Source organism: Cygnus atratus, chromosome 3, assembly GCF_013377495.2.
Source record: "Cygnus atratus isolate AKBS03 ecotype Queensland, Australia chromosome 3, CAtr_DNAZoo_HiC_assembly, whole genome shotgun sequence".
In the NCBI taxonomy this organism is placed as follows: Eukaryota; Metazoa; Chordata; class Aves; order Anseriformes; family Anatidae; genus Cygnus; species Cygnus atratus.
In genome coordinates this window covers 62,410,606-62,430,810 of record NC_066364.1, presented here as the reverse complement: position 1 = coordinate 62,430,810, position 20,205 = coordinate 62,410,606, and the positions used below count along the sequence as shown (strand labels likewise).

The following is a 20,205-nucleotide window of genomic DNA, read 5'->3' as shown; positions in this document are numbered from 1 at the left end:
TAGGGAAAAGACTTTTCACACAGGAGGATCGCTAGTCTCCTTCTCTGTCCCTGTCTTGCTTGCTCACTTTTCAAAATACTTTATCATAAATAGTCTTTCTCACAGGATACAAATGACCCATTGATAGACTTGAGAAAAAGCTTGGAAATGCTTGCATGTTGAATATTAGACAAGGATGGATTTTATATATGCTTTTAAAATAAATCAGAATAAACGTAGGGCAAGTCCGTCATCCTTGGGCAACCTGCTGACTTATTTTTGCAAGCGCTTATTTTACCTCTCATTGTAACTGTAACCATGTTTACAAACACTCCAAGATCAGCAACATGGTATTTACATGAATTCCATTAAGGTCAGCAAAACTGAACTCTCCAAGAGCAGATCAGAAAACACTTGACGGAAGGCTTTCCTCATGTACGACTGGGGACATAGTGCAGGCTGTGTTTTGGAAATGATACATGGAAAGGATTGTTGCATTTTATTTAACCTTAAACTCATAACAGTTGTACTTGGCAGGCACCTGCTCTTTCCCCATTTTAAATATTGAAATATTGTTTAAATATTGAATGTTGTTTATGATTAATTCAGCACAACAAGATAGAACATGCCGCTCATATCACAAAGAACCAAAGTGCATCTTTTGTTTTCTGTAGCCTGCTTTTTGTACTGTTCAGTAATTTATCATAAGATGATTGTAATGGAGCAAGACAGAAAAAAAAAAAGTCTTAAGATAACAATTGAAATAAAATACTTGCTCCATTGTTTTCATAGCTTGGCTAAGTGCCTACAAAAAATGTTTTATTTATTTTACATTGTTTACACCTAATGACAGTAGGATAAATTACTATTCGTGTTCCCTCTATGAAATGCCACTGAGCACAATTGCTAGTACAGTGTAACCTAGGGGTGTCAGGGAAGGTCCAGTAAATAAATATTAACTTTTCAAAGCAATTTCAGCCTCACCTCTAGTGTGAACAAAAAAAGGCTTATGGACATAAGCCATTGTTTGTCATCTGTGTTGTCATCTGCACACACCTCTGAATCTTCAGTCATAGCCAATAATCCCAAGGTACCAAACTCTGTACAAACTCGGGAGCACATGAAGGCAATTCCTATTACAAAGGTTGTACAGCAGATGGATACAAGACAAAAGAGAAAAAAGAAGATGGGAAAAGGGGAAACAGACAACATGGATCTATATGATCCGCCAAGGTTTTAGCATAGCAGTAAATTTTGTCTAAGGTTCTGTGGGCACCATGGTCAAGGATGACTTTGTAGGTTACTGGAAAGAATTTGTAGGTTAATTTGTTGACAGATCTTTTGACATAAATGAAAAACAAGCAAAGTTATCAGTTTCTTCTTGAGACACACTTTTTTAAATGGAAAATTTGATATGCAAAATCATAGGCCTCGTTTAGAAAATTTGATTCAACTCAATAAAGTCCAATTTTTAAGTGAGATTTGTGAAGATTATGTCTGAAAAGAACTTTGAAGGCAAGAAAGCAGAATTCCTTCACTGAATGCACATTGAGAGCATGAAAGATCACTTCCAAACTCAGATTGTTATCTTAATATCAAAGTTGGACAATGAGTTATTTGCAGTCTGCAATTGTTTCTGGTCAGATGTGTAGTTGGCCTCTAGTTACTTCTTTGTGTTACATCTTAAAATGAATTCCCTTCCCCTTCTAGGTCTTGGTGGCTCAGTATAAATACAATCACTATAATGTCTTAAGAGTGTCAAATGACCATTTTTTTTCCAGGCTAGAAGAAATATTGCTGAAAAGTTCCACTGACTACGTGAAGTCTTCCAGACCACCAGACAGACATCAGAAGTCATGTTTGTAATTTCAGACTTTGTTTTCTTAGACATATACAAATGCAGAACTCAAAATAAGCAAAAATCTCTTTTCTAAGAGAATAAATGCACACAAATATTTGCATAGAAAACTGTTTCTAAGCAATGCATACACTAAGCAGTATACTGGAGTTTTCTTTTTAACATGATTTTGCTCCAGTAACTGTAATTAGGGAAGGAGAAGTTAAATATTTAAAGCATTTTCCTTTGCATTGGAAATACTACATGAAAATAGCAGCAAGAGGTCTCAGGTCCGAACTGAACACCTGTGACTGTGTGCACCGTATTCCTTTATAATAAGGACAGTCTTGGTCACAAAGCATTTAAGACAACTTAAATACATGTTGGAATACAGTGGACATGATGAGAGTAGGACTAGTCCAGTGAAGGCAGTTGTATGTAGCCTAATAGTTAATCATAGTTTAGTACAGTTGATATTAATGAGAAGAATTTTAAGATTTTCCTCAATTAATCTTAGTAGAAAAATGGGTTTAAATAAAAACTCCTTACCAAAGTATGTTAAAAGCAACAACTATAGAGAAGGCTTAGTTACTTAAAAATTATAGTCTTCAATGTCAAATAACTCACTGTATGCATTTACAAGTTTTGGTTGTGGATCACAATAATTTTATTAGTGTTCAAAACTGTAGTTATAACTGTCATTAAATATAAAGCATAAAAATGTTAACATGTTAAAGAACCAAAGTGGCATCGTTGTGAAAGAGTGTTTTAAGTTTTTTCTCTCTATGTACAACCAGGGATTAAATCTGCAAACATTTCTGAAAGAGACCATAAGGGAGGCTCCTGGAAGGAGACTCAAATACAATCAGCTTTTTCTTTTTTTTTTTTTTTCTTCTAAACAAACTTTTCCTTGGACTGAAATTCTTTATACTTTCTTTCACCCCACGAGAAGAAAAGCCAAACAGAACTTCTTAAGGTACATTTCACTGCATTTAAAACTTGTTTCCAACATTATTAAGCAAAGTGTTTATATGTTTTTTTCTTGAACTAACTAAAAGATTATTTTGCCAGAAATGCTTAAAAATTGGCATATTCGTAGTCCTCCAAGGAATGCGTACTCTGCCAAGTTTGAAAACACTTGGAATAGAAAGAAGGTCTAAGTAAATCTTGCATACTGTGCTACATTTTGTACTGATGTATGAACAACATGCTCATGCTTAACTTGTACAGTTTGTCTGATCTATGCAATAAAATAAACACAGCTGCATTTGTTACAGTGATTGCATAATCACATATTTGGTACCCACAAACTTTTGGGAAATATTCAGATAGCAGTATATGCTAAAACTTCCGATTTCCTTTACGTTTTCTAATACCACTTTTATTTTAAATTTAATATAAGTTTTTGTTTGTACAAGTTAGAAATTTTAATAATAATGTTTCTGCAACACTCGAAGTTCAGATAATTTATACTTGTTATAAAGCAGTGGAGCAATGACCACACAGGTAGTAAAAAGTACAAATGTGCCAGCAATCATAGGTGTCACTTTGTTACCTAATTTGGAGGCATATAACTCCTCAAATGCTACTCCAGTAACTCCAGTACTTTGCTACTCAGTGTAATATTTAGATCGCCTTAAAAGAGCTTTTCCCTTACTGTCAGTCCTCCAAGTTATTATTTTGTAATCGAAAAATATTTTACTAGCCTTTATTTATTGGCAATATTCCAGTCTCTGACACTGAGTGAGTATATAAACAGAAACGTTGAGCTTTGTAGCATGAACACACTGAATATCATCCCAAACAATCACCAGGTAGGTGAAATTATGCAAAGGAACTTAAACAAGGCATCTAGAAATCTTTTAATGATCTACCACAGTGGTAGTTTCTTCCCAAATGAATATTCTTAAAAGTCAGCTCAAAGTCAAACATATTTTTATTTCCTGGCATATAACAAAGAAAACGTACTGTAAATATCCAAAACACGAATAATATGCTAACTATGTTCAGGAAATATTTTATCTTTTTTTTTTTTTAATTTTATTTTATAGGAAAGGTTCAAGATGTACCCTGTGCTTTTTAAAAACAGAGGGGTGAGTTTAGGCAGCGGGAGAGTCTGCTGCAGATTGCTGCATACAGCAATTTCCCCAGTGACCGCTTCATCCATGTTGCAGACCACAGTGACAAACTGTGTTCAGTTGCAAGGAAGAGAGTGGGAAAATCTGCATCGGCTGGTAGGCGGTTTATCATGTTCTGCATTTTTCCAGTGTTAATGAGGCAGGAACCACTGCAATGTATCAAAAATCATTTGTGACTGACTGGCACACACTGGTCTGTGTTCGTCAACTGAAGTGAAGCAAGGATGCATATTTCTAAAGAAATATTATAAATATAGTCAAAAGTACTTTGCTGTAGATGCAGTGACGGATTGTGGGAAGCTAGTACCAAAGGAGAAGCTGAGTTCTGCTTTAGTGAACAGCACAGTCTGCACGTTCGGGGAGCAACTGAAGAGGCTCCCATCCATCAGATGCATTGTTTGCTCTGACTCCTGAGGCGTTCATCTGAGAACAAAATCAGCCTTGTTAAAAGAATACACTTTCAAGACTTATTTGACTGAATTGTTTTTGAAACTGGTTTAGTTGTTTTTTATTGTTTTGTTATGTTTTGTCTTTTTTATTATTATTTTTGTTCCAATATTTAGCTAATGAATCAAAATGTAAACTGTGCAATTACTTCAAAGGAGACCACATGTAACACAATTAGCGAAGACACAAATGTGGTCAGTGTCTAAGATAAATACAAATTTCACATGGAATTTACAAAAGCTTTCAACACAAACTGTTCTCATTAAGCTAGGGATGGCAGCAAAAGACTTTGCTCAGCATTTATGATATCTCCATATGTTGAGTCTGATTTTCAGCTGATAATTCCTCCAGCCTTTGCTCTTCCAGATGAAGTTTTTCTTTCACAAATAATGATACCCATATTCCTGTCCTACAGTCAGTTGCTGTACACATGCTTGCAGCTATGTAACTAACTTGGTAATAATTTGTAATTATACACGGTATTTGGATGACTTAAGTCCTTGTGAAGCAGAAACCTAAACACTTGATCAGTTAAAAAAGAAGTAAGTTCCTTTAGAACAGAAGGGTTTTTTCCTGCCATGGAGGAAGTGGAAGTGAGGAATGCACTTTGTTAAAAGACACAGAAATGCCTTAACCAAATGAAGAAAACTGGTATGGCAACTCTAGGAGTAGTACTACCAATACGTGGAGATAATCACTCAGCAACTTGGTTTCTCTAGAAGACTCAGCTTGGGCCTGTTTGGCCTGTTTCCATTTTCCAAGAACTGGGGTCCTAGAGGCGAGCTGTTTCTGAGTGCCACCCGATCAGAGTGGCTGGCAGTCTTCTCTTTGCACTCTAGTCACTTGAACACAGGGCCCAGAAGTCTCTGATGATCACTATGTGCTCTGAGATCTGAGGTAGCTTTAACACTATGCTTATGTTCTCATAGACTCTACGATTTCTTGCATGGTTTTTCTATTCACAGCCTAGATTTTTCCCCACCATTCTGCTCCCCCGAGAATGATGCTACATACTGTTGTGGCTTGAAGAGCAGATAGTGAGAGCAGATTTTCCTGCAAGTTCTTCACAGCACATCAAGAGACTCATTTTATGCAGCTGAACTGCAGCAGTTTTACACTGAGGTCTTCAGATGCTTGCAGAGCGTGCATCTGGCTGGTGCTGAATCATATCCTTATGCCATCACAACTACTGCTTCCTCCATGGTATCATTCCTACTGCAGTTAGCTTTGATTGTTCCACTGCCCCACTGCTAGCATGGCTTTCTTTTATCCAAAGACAGCTGTGTAAAGATAGAAAAATGAGAATGGGTTTGAGAGTTTTTAAGCTGGCAGAACACAGCGTGCTGACTCTTGCACTTGTGTAGATATGAGGAGCGCTGTAGGTCTGAAAAGCTCAGGGACCAGCTGGCAGAACAACTAAACCACAGGCTGGACAGACTTGGAGAATTAGTCTTAGCTTAATGCTAGGGCTGAGAAAAGAGAGCAGGGACAGGTGCACGAAACTACTACCTTTTAAGATAGCACTCCAGAAATTATTAAACTCTTCTACTATGAAAGTGTGGATACATCTGCTAAGTAGTGAGAATAGCAGGAATGAAGGTGTTGAAGTTACACTGCTGCCTTTGTTTAACGGTGAAGATAATATGGTGAAAGAAATGAGCAAAAATATTACAGAAATAAGTAGAAAAGGGAGCTCAGCTCCAGGCTTCAAGCAGGGAGTTGCCCCAGGGATACACCAGAAAAGGAAAGCTTGGGGTGGACAGAAGTTTGTCGATGAACAAGGATACGGTCACTGGAAACCCTGCTCAGGGAGACAGGACTTTGTAAGCAACCCATGTCAGAGAAATGCTTGTTGTCACCAGAGATATTATTAGTTAAAGATTCTGCTTTGGGACAAGGAGGGAATTTTGGGGGATCCATTGGGTAAGGATTGCAGTAAGCAAAAATACCTGTTACAGACCCTTGTAAGCTTGAAGAAAGTTGTGATTGGAAGTTTTGCTGCATTGTCCGCTAAAGATGGCCTTCAGCCTGACATAGTGGCATGTGAATTTACAGAAACACTGCAAAACAGCTCTCATTCTTCTGTGGTGATTGATTTGATTATTAGTTAGTATTTATATACAGCACAAAATGTAAGCAGTCATGAGAGACATCACAAAGAAACACGGGTAAAATTCTGAGACCATTTGACTTTGTCAGGAGTCAGATTTACTCCCATTTTCTTCATATCTCATGCGGGGTTCTTTGAAAGAGGTTTTCTACTGGAGACAGCAATGAAATGTAAGATGACTGAAAGAGTCCAGAGCCCCAGCAAGACTGGGAACATCCACATACTTTTGGTTAACCAGGAAAGAATAAAATATCAGAAAACACCCTTCTCTTGCAGAATTGCCTCTATTTTAAGCCTTCACCAAACCCCTACAATGCAACAGCCAAAGTAACTCAAAACTACAGAAGCTGACTATGTGCCCAGAACATTGAGCTTGCTTTTGAAATTACAAAGCAGAACTCATTTGCACCGCTCTGGAAGCAACCAAGAAACACCCCACCTCCTCCCAAGCTACACTGTTGTGTGCTTCTTCATATTGACTTGGTTGGGTTTTGCTGGCACACGTAGGCAGGTAGCTTGAATCTGTGGGCTAAGCTACAATAGATGAGCCCAGTGATCCCAGATGACCACATCTAAACTACCATGTAACTACAATTTCAGGAAGAGCTGCCCAATGTTTAATGGTTGGCCGCATGGTTCTTGCGCTGCTGCTCTTCTGGGAGCCCAGAGGGATTGCAGAAGCGAGCAGAGGGCAGGGTGGTGTTCCCCCACAGCAGGCGATGAGTAACTTCCACAAGGCTTGCCTTCTGTTTCTTGAAATAGCACATGAAAGTTACTAAACACTTAATTTGGTAATTTAACTCCAGGCTTAAAGTCCTGCAGGTAGACAGCTATAATTCAGATCTAATGAACTTTCCAGTGCTAGCACTGAAAATGAAATCAATATTGAATTGAAAAACATTTAGTGCAAGTTTCTGCTGTCCCTCCTCCCTCGCATCTCCTCCTTTCCAGGCTCTGTTCCCCTTCCCAGAACGTCTCCCACTCCTCATGGCGGGCACCTGCCTGTGCAAGAGCTGGGGGAGCAGCTCGCAGCCCCCGCTCCGGCAGCAAGGGGAAGCGCTGCAGCGGCAGCATGGGAGGGGGCACAAGCATCCTCTCCGTGCTGCTGGGAAGGTGAACGCTTCCCAGCCACAACCGCGTGAAGCAGACAATCCTCATGGGTATCTGGGGGAGTCTCGATGAAGGTCTGTATTTCCGCTGGACTTAGAAATTGAAAAAGCTTCCTTCCTAGCACGATGAATACTTTAAATCTCCACCTGCTTAAGCACCGAAGCTCCTTCTCCCTTCTTATATCCCTTCCTTTGCATGTGAAGAATCAAGCCTGAGAGCATCATTTACTGGCTTCAGTTAATTGGTATTCATACCTCTGTCACTTAGTATTTACATTTTTTCACACTTGTGGTTTATTTATTTATTTATTTATTTTCTGATTTTTCAGTACAGTAACATCACATCCCAGGAAAAGATAACCAAGCAAATTAATGAAAAAAAAATAAAAAAAGTATCATTCTGGAATAAACATATAAATTTTTTTTTTTTTTTTTTTTTTTTTACTAAATGCCAGTGCATTTTAAATTCGGTTTTATTTCTTAACTTGGTTTAACTGTCAGTCCTAACCAGACCTTCTTTTCTGAGACATTATCCTACCACCAGCACTTGGGATGTCACGGTGGTTCATTTTACACTCTGCAGACATAGGCATCATTGACATCAGTAAAGTAGGCTTCCCTGAGAGTGAAATTGTGCTCATTCACAGCAGCCGAGGATCTTTACTGCATTTAGGTGTTGCTCAAAGTTTTGGCTTATTGATATTATTCACTATTGGGTTAAAATCTGATCTATTTTTCCTGCTTAGAGATAGAACATGCAAAAGTATTTGCTGAATCAGAATCTTGATATGAATTTTCTTTTGTAGGAAAGGATATCAGAGTCATAAATTTACCTTTTAAAGCTACCTATTGCCAAAACTTCACAATAAAAATGAGTAATTTCCAACCAAGCAAACACAGCTTTATGCTAAGCCCCAGCAGGTATGTTGCTGTGGGTTGTCTTCAGCTGACACCTGAACTTTCTCTGCTTGTTTTCTTCCTACTGTGTTTTCCATTTAAGCCCACCTGATAGTTGGCTTCCCTCGATCCTTGCGTAGTTTAAACAAGACAGATACAAGGATGCACTCGTCTCAATTCAAACAGCCTGGTGAACAGGTTTTTATCAAATGACTACTCCAAACAAATATGTCTAAGAACTAATGAAGACATTATGTCCCAAAATAAAACCAGAAGAATTTAATATGAGAGAATGACTGCTTTCTATCTTTTGCTAATCGATACCGACAGCTTTGCTGTTGTAAGATTATTGCTTGGGATTCCTTTTGTGTTTAGTCCTTGCTTAAACACCATTCGGCCTGTTTGCACCATGTTCTTCTCATCATTTCTACAAATATGGCACACAGGCACCCAGCTGTACTGCCCGTAACAGAAAGGCAGCAAAAGTCTTCCGAAGCTGTCCATTGGTAACTTGTTTGGACTGAGGTCTGAAGAAAGGTGTTTTTATTCCTCATAACACCAGATTGTGTTGCTTTTGTTGTTGTTCTTTCAAGGAAAACTTGAAGACGAAAGCCTTTTTATGCTTCGTAGATGAGAAGAATTAGTGACTTCCAGTTTTTGCATATGAGTATCACCCCTAAAACCATTTCCTGTAGAATGCCACCAAGTCTTTGCTTTGTGCTCAACTGTCTGCGGCCTTGCCCCCAAACTCCTCCATGCACCAAGGAGCTTCTGAAAAATTACCCATGGAATTGTTTACTTCCCATTTCCCTCAAGCAACAAAGGCTAAAACTGTGTATGAGAATTACTGTCATTCAGAGTATTTTGTTCTCAGTTATGCAGCCCCAAAATGCAAAGGGCGCACTGGATCCGTCCCAGGATCCCTTCTCCTCCTGCTTCCGTTTCTTTCATCACACTGATGCATCAGCTGCGGAGGGAATGGAGTTGGCCATGGGGCCGAAAGGGCCATACAACTGCTTTTCCCCAGAGCCCTTTTCACAAACAGCGTGAGACCACGTTCTTCTCTTTATCATACATCAGGAGTGGAGCCAGCAGCCCGGTGCCCAATTAAAATGACATAGCAGCTGTCAACAGTCGCTCGTAGGCTAAATCGGTTCTGGGGGAGCAGCCCATGGGAGCGACCACCCAATGCAGAGCCCATCGCCCCATCCCTGGAGGTGTTCAAGGCCGGGCTGGATGGGGCTTTGGGCAACCTGGTCTGGTGGGAGGTGTCCCTGCCCATGGCAGGGGGGTTGGCACTGGATGGTCTTCAAGGTCCCCTCCGACCCAAACCATCCTGTGATCGCCTCTTCCAGGGGCAGGGCGCGGGGGGGCTTCCCAGGCCTGGGTTTGGCTTCAGCTCTCTCCAGGCCGTCCCGCGGCGGGGCAGGGCCCGGCCCCGGCTCCCCCCTCTCGCACCGGGCTCGGGGCAGGGGGCGGCGGCCGCGGCCCTCCCGGGGAGCCCCGCGGGGCCGAGGGCAGCGAGGCCGGGCCGCAGCCTCGGCGCCGGCCGCCCGGGAACGGTGAGGCTGTGGCGGAGGCTCCAGTTCGGGGAGCCGCAGGTAGGCGGCGGCCTCTTGTGCTTTTCCCAGGTTGGCGGAGGCTGCTCCCCCCCTCTCCCCTCCTCTCTCCCCAGCTCTCGCTTTCCGGGTCGGGAGTTTGGTGCGCTCAGAAAAGTGCCTGCAGCGGCGCCGGGGTTCCCCAGGTGGGGTTGCTCCGGGCTTTTCTCTCCCCTCCCGCTCCTCCTCCTCCTCCTCCTCCTCTTCCTCCTCCCCTCCCTCTTTCTCTCCGGCCGCTTTCCCTCCTTTGTGGCCGCATCCAGAGCTCCTCGCCCCCCCTCCCACGCTTCCTCCTCCCGCCCCGATCTCCACTTTCGCGGGGGACAGCCCCGGGCCCTTTCCTGTCTCCCTGCCGCCGGGCAGCGCGGCTGCTCGGGGTCTCTCCCCGCCGCCGGGGCGGTGCGGTGCGGTGCGGTGCCGGCAGCCCCCGCACATGGGCTCCGTGCGGGGCTCCCCCTGCGCCGGGGCGGCTCCGGCTCCCCGCCGGCCCCGGCTGGCGTAGCGCGCCCGCCCTGATTCATTTGTTGTTGTTGTCGTCCTCCCTCCCTCCCTCCCTTCCCTCCTTCCCTCCCTCTCCTCTTTTTCGGAACTTTTTCGGGAGGCTCTCGGCGCCGGGGACGCTTCTTTCTCCTTCACCCCCGCCCCCCCCCCCCCCTCCCGCTTCCCCGCTGCTTTGCCCGCCGCCCCCCGGCCGCGATGCCGTTCCCCCTGCGGACCCTGGAGCCGCTGAAGCTGTGCAGGTTGGAGGAGGCCGGCGGCGACGGCGCCGAGCGGGGCGGCCCGGGGCCGGGGGACCCCCCCGGGGCTGCCGAGGGGGGCGGCCGGGGCCGCCGGGGCGCGGTGCCGCTCTTCGGGGCGCTGGAGCAGGTCAGCTCCTACGCGCTGGTGTCGCTGCTCATGCAGCTCTCCGACCTCTCCCGCTGCGCCGGGGACATCTTCGGAGGGATCCTGAGCGAGGCGGACTCGCTGTGCCACCGCAACGCCCGGCTCCAGCGCCGCCTGGGCGCCCTGGAGGCGCTGCTCGCCCGCCTCGACCACCGCAAAGTCAAGATCCGTGAGTGAGCCTCGGGGGGGGCGGGGGGGCGGCGGGGGTGGGGGGGACGGGGGCTGAGGTCGCTGTGGTCTGGCAGTGCCTCTGCCCGGCCGAAATCTCAGCCCCGAAAACCTCAGCTCTGAAATCTCAGCCCCCAAGCCTCAGCCCCGGGACATCCGGGGGGCTGTCAGCGCTCCCCGCGCCGGGAGATGCCCCCCGGCTTACCCCACCGTGCTGGTACGGGTTTGTGCTAGATTTGGGGTCAACCAGGCTCCTGACAGCCCAGCCCCTCCTGCCCCATTAGTTCTTTTGTGTGTGCACGGGGAGAGCCGGGTGAAGTGAAGGCTGGATGGAGTTCCCAGCTGCTCGTGCGTCTCCGCTCTCCTGAGCTCCTGCTTTGCTCTGCTGCGTGCAGGCTGATCCCGAGTTCGTAGCTGCAACTTCGTGCGGGGCGCAGACAGCAGGGTCCCGGCGTGGCCTTGCATTCTGACATAGCGACACTTCGGGGAGGTTTTTCTTAAGTTCCCATATCGGCCTGAAAATCGTCCCTCAGAAGTGACTGTGCAGAAGTGATTGTGCAGCTGCACGTGACTACAGAAAGTTTCTTTCCCCAGCTTGGTCTGACTCGGGAGAAAGGATCATGCAAAAATTGGGTCTGCTACACGTAGTTTCGTTGGTGCATGTCCTAGCTCTCCGCAGAGTAAGTGAAAGATGGGTTTCAGCATCAGCTTAGCTGTCTCAGTGTGCTGGAAACAGTCACGAGTCACAGAAGGTGCGTAAGGTGTAAGCCTAGCCTACACAGGCTTGATGCCCCGAGACCACTGATAGGCTTCATTTCAATGGAAGTAGATAACCTGCTTTGCATATGGCATACTTGCCAACAAATTTGGGAAGGAAGGCCTTTCATAGATGGGGTTCAAAGAATATGGACCCGGTATGGGTAACTTGCCTGTTTCATTGCAGAATTATTCCTTATACCATTCCTTATGGTGTACTTCAGTCGATTCCCCCCTGCTTCCAAAGGAGGAAACTGTCATCGCTCTTACCAAAAGGCTATTTCTGTGGTTAGTAAGCGTTTGGCTAAAGTTTTGCGATAGCATGTTTGACTTCTTGGTACTGTGTGAGTGCTTGCCAAACTCAAGGAGCTTTTCCTCCTCACCAAGACAGATATATTCTTTTCTGCTAGTGTTATGTTAGCATGGCATGGCATAGCATGGTGCGTTCAGACTTAAAATATGAATGTTTTCCTGCTGGAGATACCTGCAGTAAGGTGCTGTATTACATCGACACCCTGATATAAAGCAGAATTTATTTATCTCTGTGTTTAAATAGGGAGCTTAATGCAATAAAGTGGTGCAACACATCTAAAGAGAACAGTGAAATGAGGCTAGTGCTGCACTGTACAAACCCTGACATTTTGCATGTGTCAGACATTTGGTTATTGTATTCTCTCTTGGTCATCATTTGGCACAAGTTACATGTTTGCTACTTATTTATTGTTATTATTATTATAACTCAGTTCTTTGAGCTAAGCTTGTTATTGTTTTTAATGTAATGATCTTTCCTCTTGTCATGGCAATTCCCCAAACTGGGTGCAGTTCTTATGTTTGCCTTTCCCCATGTGGTTTTAAATTCTTTGGTAGTCTCTGCTGTCAAATTTCATTTCACTACCTAACAGTTGCGTTGCTGCTGCTGCTAATATTTACTTTTCAAAGAATTCATCATTAATTTTCGATTACTTTGATAAATGAGATGTTTCTAACCTTTTTTTAAATTGCTTGAAATACAGCCTTCTTGCAAAGCAAGATTACTTTATTTGTGTATCAGGCCCAAGGAATTGATACGTAGGCTAACCATGTTGACATGAAGTTGCACGTAAAGACATGTCAGTTCTCTTGGTGCATGCCTTCTTCATATTGTAATCGGGCCAAGGGGACAGGGCAGGATGAGTTGTAGTTACCATCATGAAGTCCTCTGTAATGGCAGCCATCAAGGCTTCTCTGCAGATTTAACCCCATTGCTGGCTTTAAAGGGAAATATCTCCAAAACAACAAGAATGGTTTGGTTTAATTATGCTGGCTTTGTTTGGGAACAATGGCAAGGGTGGTGTTATTATTATTTTTTTCCTTTTCTTTTTTTTTTCTTCCATTTCTGAAGATACAGAAAGTTCATGGAGGAAACTGCTGGAGTGGGACTGTAAGAGGAACAAGGGTTGTAAATGAATTAAGCTACTTTCCCATTTAACAGATGCTTGCTCGTGAATGTTTTCTTGTGGAGGGAAAATATTACTAACTGTTGGACCTCTTGTGGCACACAGGCAGGCGAAACACAACATTGTATCAGGTGATTTAAATATCCTGGTCTGGCTTTCAGGATGAGAGGATAGGACACTGTACACCTGCTTTTCAAATCACGGGTAATTTCCACTTGCAGAAATGTTTTCTGTTCTCTTTGTGCGGCCCAGACAATAATTTCCTCTTGGAAACAAAGCTTCTTGGGTGATCCCAGCGTGATCTTTAATGGGAAGGACCAGAGAACAGGCAAACTTCAAATATGGGTCAACAAAACTTTGTCTATGGTGGGTTGTTCTGCACAGTCAGGAACACTACTTGCCTGTCAGGCTGTATCATGTCCTTGCATGCATGTAGGATCCCTATGCTTCTAAGTGCTGCTGTCAGATGTATGTTTCTGCATATGAGGCTCTTAGTAGTTACTACGTATGAGTCTCTTAGTAGTTGATTACGTCTTGAACGATCTCTGCTGTTTCTCTTCTATTACCAGCTCTTTGACATGCTTTAGTGAAAGCGTTGAGGTACATCCCCTCACTCCACCACATGCAGGAGAACTTTCTGATTTCACAGTCTGGCTGATAATGTCCTCTGTTGCAGTGGGCGCTGAATGCTTGCGACCTTTACAAGGGGGAAACCTCCTCATCTGTCAATGCTAGCTGGATTTCTGTAATGCCTGTCAACTGGGAGGCCTGTTTTCCAAGTGTTTTATACTGGTGTGCCGCGTACACTCAGATAGTTTAGTTTCACATATGCTTTAGGATATTGAAGGTAGCTTTCAGTTGTATGGGATCTCAGTGATGGTTGCTTTTTCCAGGGTCCACCACTGGTGATGGGGTTCACTGGAAAGGTTCAGCTCTCTGTGGTTTCATTTGGCTGTCTTAACCTTTACATCGACGGTGGCAGAGAAGTCTCTGTTCATGACCCACGGCTTAGAGACTTGTGCCTGACTCCCTCTTGCAATTAGGGGATATTTGTAAGGCCATTTGGTGAAATGCTTTCCTGACACTTATTTGAGCTTTGCATGATGAGCAGGGTGTTGTGCCATAAGAAGGGACATCAAAATTTGAGACACGTCCCTGTGGGCCTGATGACTGGTTTATAACTCATAGTGGTGGGAGGCACTGATGGCTCAAGGTGGTTTATGAAAATGAAGTGCCGCATGCAGTGCTTGTGAGCTGACTTCAAGTGCAGTAGCCTCATCTAGAGAATTAATTAGATTCAGTAGATTTTCGACACTCTTTCATCAGGTTTTCATTAAGTTTGTGTGCATTGCGTGGTGCTTTGTTGTACGTTTCCAGCACACAGTCACCGCAGCATGGTTTGCACCATAGAGCTTGCCTAACAGCTTTTCATTTTCTAGGCACTGTGCATCTGTATTTGTGACCTAGCATTAAATGATGTAGTTTTCATCACTTTCCATTCTTAAATGTCAGGGTGGGTGAGGACAAGCGCTGCTTTGAAGTGATCAGAGCTCATCAAAAGGTGTGTGATGGCAGCAGAGAAACCTGGCGTGAATTACAGGGTCTGCTCTTGGGAAACGCTGTGAGGCCTTAAACAGTCATTGTTTCTATAGTGAACACCAAAGGATGTTTTTTCCATTAATACTTGTCTTTCACCATCAGCAAATATTTATGCAAAAATTAATATTGCTGCTCTTTTCTCTGAGTCCTAATGGTTTGACAGACTGGAAGGCTGTCCCTTCCCTCTTCTATGCCGTTTATTTTCAGTCATTCTGAAGAGATGTTTTGAGAGAAATGCTGGGAGGTTAACCTAATGACAGCTTCTGGTTCAGTTTCGCCAGTAGTAGGATAGGGTTTGGCCAGTTGTACCTCCTCTCCTAACAAGAAGAAACTGATCCTGTGGGAGGGAGGAAATGCTACCTCCTAATTACTGTTGTTGTTTAAAATCCTTCGGTGTTTGCTTTTAAAGGCACAGAGCATACTCATTTGATGTTCATGTGGAAAGTGTATGCATATGTATATGTTTTTTCATGTCTAAGCACATTAATGAAAGAGAGTGAGGGGGATGGGGAGCATGGCTTTCCATTTGTCTGCATGATGTAAGGACAATCCAGTTTACACTTCATCTCCTGCTATTTTGTTTAGTAAGTATTTTCCACTCTTTGTGTGTAAGGCAGTCCTGGAGCACATTTCCTGCTTTAGCTGAACAGGAAGCTTTATTCAGCTTATTCCTAGGGAAACCCCTCCTCCATCCCTAGCCACCAAAAGTGAACGTTATTCAGGACAGTATCGGCAGCAGGCAGGAGATGAACCGTCTGGCTGACTTTCTGGGCTTTCCGTAGCTTCTAGTGTAAGGAAAGTGGGTATGAGATATCCATCATCTTGGAAGAGCAAGAAGAAACCTTCTTTAGAAAACCCAACCAGAAAGAAAGAAAAAAAAGAAGGAGAGAAAGAAAGGAGAGAAAAAAAATCACAAACCATGTTGTGCTGAAGCTTTAGCAAGAAAGGACTGGCTTTCATCTGAAAAGTTCTGTTCGAACATTTGACTGTTTGGGTATTTGGGAGCTGCTGTTCAGCTACGATACTCTACAGATGCTTCAGGTGACCATGCACTGTGGTGCTTTTCTCCTCTCTGTAGCTGTGAAATATGAAGATTCAGCAGCAACTTGAAGCCATGTTAAACAGTTAATTGCTAAGTTCGCCTAAGAAGAAGAAAAAGGAATTTTCTCTTTTACCCCGTTGTAATTATTCAGATTGCTTCTGAGCAGCAATATAACTCTTCCTTTATTTAGCTAGTGCAAGACTAATTATCTGTGGAAATTCAACCTGATCCAAAGGAGATTTCGCTTGAAATAAGCAGGAAGAAAGCCTGAGTTAGAAAAAGATTTCCCATGGGGACAGTGGGCCAAGTCGCTGTCCTGCTGAGTGGCAAAGCTCCAGTTGAATTCAGTTTGATGGGGATTTGGCTTGCTGTTTTGAAAACAGTTGACACTCTTTGGCTGAAATTTAGAGCTGCTTTGTGTATTGCTCAGAACCTATTATACAACACCTATGAAGATTTATTTCTGTAGATCTTATGATTGGCTTGATCATTCAGGAGAACGGTGTTTGGGAGAGGTAGTTAATGAATTAAACATACTCGTATTTGGTTGTTTTTAATTAAGATCTATTTTGAGCATTCCTAAATATTTAAGGAAACAATAAAATGTCCTCAGAAGTTTCTCTTCCTATCCACATTGGCACAATCTCAGCTTGGTTCAGTGAGAGCTAGTAATCTTGGTCTTGTGGGCTTCTCTCCTAAGCTGCTAATATGAAGTTCCTGCAGAAGAGGCATTTTTTTGGGTGAACCTAATAACAAACATAAAACAACACAGTGGAAGCCGCTGAAATTCCTCAAAACCTCTGCCTTGGAGTTGAAACCAGCCTCTCACTAGTGGAGATTCAAGCGAGGTTTCCAAGGGGGATGGGGAGCAGACGATGCCACACGTGCAGAGTTGATTCTGAAGCACTTGGTGCCATGGCAGCCATGGGATGCTGCACTTAACGTGTCTAAGGCAAGGTCTACCGTGGTAATTCTTACTCAGGGAGAGGATTACTTGCCTTGGGGAGAAAAAGAGGAAGGGAGAGGTAGCAGTATGGTTATGCTTGGCGTTTTGAAATCCTATTTTTCCAAAACTGCTTTGACTGCTGCCCCTGAGGAGCTGGTGTTAGTGCAGTACAAGCAGAAAGGGCGATTGAGAAATAGGAGGAATTAAAAAATGCACATCGAAGGCTTGGCAATTATGCAAAGTCACAGTTTCTTCTGTAGTCGTAAACTAGTTATCAGAAGAGAAGATCAAAGCTGTCCATCCTAACAGTTAACGAGATCAATTAAACATGGTAATTAAATGTTGTTCTTGGCTGCAGGTTTGATATGAAATCTGCTGATTGGATGGCGGTACCAGAGAGCCTGGGTGACATGCCACTTAAGAGACTGGAAAAAAAATATCTTGGTACCTGTGGGTTAAGCGCAGATTAATGTGGGCGGACTTGGCAAGTTGTTTGTATTTATATCGGACTGTGTTTTAGTTGGGCAGGGCTTCTTCTAGCTGCAGGCTGTCATGTTTTTTTTCTTTGTCATTTGGGAGTTACAGCGCTTTATGTTAAGTCGTTTTTATTTATTTATTTATTGGTCTCTTGTCCTTTAATCAGCACGGTCCGTATGAGATTTCCTTGCCCTTTGACAATTAAGAGTAGTTAGAATACGAGCATTTAAGGCCCTGCTTAATGTGGTTTAGCTTGCGTCACCTTGCAATCTCGAGGCAGAGTAGTTATGCCTGCAGAGAGTCAGCGCAGAGTAATTACTTTGCCATAACTCCTCTGGGCAATTTCCCCATCAGAGACACTGGTCTACATGTTTGGTTTTTTTTTAGGTTAAGGCCTGTTTTATTTTTCTTCATCCTTCTCTGTAGTAGTCCGGGCTTCTGACCCCACATGTACTCTGTGGAGCACGTACTCCATCTCCAGCACCCATCCTGCTCCTGGTGTGGGCGCTCTGTGATGGCCGTCCTGCCCCTTGCAGGCCATACCGTACCTGATAAAACAGGCCGCGGGCATCTCCCCATCCTGACATACAGCACTCTGCGTGTCCAGTAGTTGGGAGGGTTTGGGCAGGAGAGACAGAGACAAATGGGGTGAGATTTGGTGGAGCTTCTGGCTTTCTCATGACAACCCTGTCTCAGCCCTCCATTTCATACCCCTGGGTGTTTGCCCCAGCATAAGGCCTTCCCAGCTGGGGCTGTGGTGCAGTGGCAGTCTTAATCCTGTCTGAATCTGTCCCTTCAATGACTGAACCAGTTCATTGTGCTGGTTTTCAAGTGTTTAAAAAATACAATATCTGGAAGCAATAGCCCCATGAAGATCTGTCTCTTCTAAAGCCTGTGCGTGCATTCCTGGCAGCAAGCTTCAGGCCTCAGCACATTGCTGTGGTGCAAAGGTCTTGAGATCTTGATAATAACAATGGGATTTTTGTTGTTTTTTCTTCTTTTTCATTTTTTTTTCTTTCAGCTGCCTGGGGAGTTGGTAGTCAGTTCCTACTTATACATAAGAATTCAACTGAAGACTTCCTATGAACTAAATTTTTAATGCTTCCCTACCAAACACAGAGACACCTGCTGCTCTGCTATCGTAGTATAAATCAAGAGCAAACCATTTACACCATTACAGTGGTTGAAGTAGGAATATCCAGGTATTACTTGAACTAAAAAGCTCATAGGAATTCACTTTAATTTAGCTCTGTGGCTGAGTTCTTGTAACTTTTGAGCTTAAATGACATTTTCGTGTTTCAGTGTGTTTAATTTCCCTAATCTGCATGTGAGCAGCAGGCCTGTTTTAATCTGGAGTTTAATATCTTGACAATGAGTGGACCTGTTAAGTTAGTTGATTGGATGTTCTTTTCACTGTAATCAGGTTTTAGTCTAAGTAAATTTTGATTGTAATTTTTTAAGTGACTTAGCTCCCACATTTCAGACATTAGGACTATGGCAGATGCCTCCTGAAGTAAATTGGAACTACGGATGCTTACTGTATTTGAAAATTTGAGCCACTTAATTTTTCTACTAGCAATAAATAGGGATTCCAGGCATACTGAGTAATAGTGACTGTTTCTTTTTTTTTTTTTTTCCATTTTTTTTCCTGGTTGAATTGCCAAGTGGAAAATGAATACAAGAGGCTTCTACACGTGAACATTTTCTCTTCATTCCTCCCAAGTTTTTTTGTTTGTTTGTTTGTTGTTTTTCCCTTTCCTAATCAAAATGCTGGCTACAGAAGAGCTCTCATCAACTTCTAAGTGGTGAGATAAATATTGCCATGCATTGGCTTACTACATATATTATTCTAGGTCAGTTGTCACATTGATAAGTTTTCCCAACAGTCTGGGGTTGAGTAAGAAAGCAAGCTTAGCCTTTCTTCTAGCAAAGGGACATCTGTCTTCTGTTTTCTACTTTGGCGAGTTTTGGCTTTTGGCAACAGATGGAGTTCTCTTATGGGAAGCTCAGCAGGACCTGAGAGGAGTGCTTTGTAGGTTATCTCTAGTGGCACCTTTTGTTCCTATTGTATGGGAGGAAAGAGCTCCCAAGTGAAGGGTGTTGGCTTTCCCTGCCTATTAAATATATAGTTGGGGCTAAATAACTGAATCTGTTCGAATGGCTTGAAAATGGCTTGAAAAACCAAGTGAAGTTTGACTAATGCAGAATCTTTAAATGTTAAAAATTGAACCACAAAATATTAGCCACATGCTTCTTGGAGGTGCTTAAAAATGTTGAATTAGAAAAAAGGAGGCCAACTACCAGCAAATGGGAACAAGCTCTTACAAAGTTCAAGTAAAGCATTTATTTTTATTAGGTGCGGCACGTGATTTTCAATTTAAAAGAAATATAGGACATGCAAAGTTTGCTTGATTACACAGCAAGATCTGCCTACCTTCCCCTTCCTCCCTCCCTCCCTCACCTCCTCCCTCTCTCTCCCTTCTGGACCTGTTGCAAATAAAATAATTTTTCCTGAAATTTTCTTTTTTTTTTCTTTTTTTTTTTTTCTTCCAATATATGCAGTAGCCAGTGAAAACATCCAAGAATCCAAATTTCTGGAAACAGTCACTCTGTAAGATTGAAATGTATGTTAATGAATAAATGATAAATAATGCAGCAAAGTGTATAGTTATAGTCTGTCTTACACTATTTTGATTTGTAGTGTTGGAAGGATAGAGGCCATGTATTGCGCAGCAGAGGAACAACATCTGCAGTCTGGGAACTTTAACATTTTACATATGA

The 20,205-nt window shown here is 43.2% G+C and overlaps 1 protein-coding gene across 1 annotated transcript in view; it reads left to right on the top strand.

Moving 5' to 3' along the window:
* Positions 1-10,811: 10,811 nt before the first annotated feature.
* Positions 10,812-20,205, top strand: part of NHSL1 (NHS like 1) — a 166,358-nt gene continuing 156,964 nt past the window's right edge. Inside the window, exon 1 of the mRNA XM_050709742.1 lies at positions 10,812-11,169. Within this exon, the coding sequence (XP_050565699.1) occupies positions 10,812-11,169 (358 nt within the window). The remainder of the gene's footprint in view (positions 11,170-20,205) is intronic.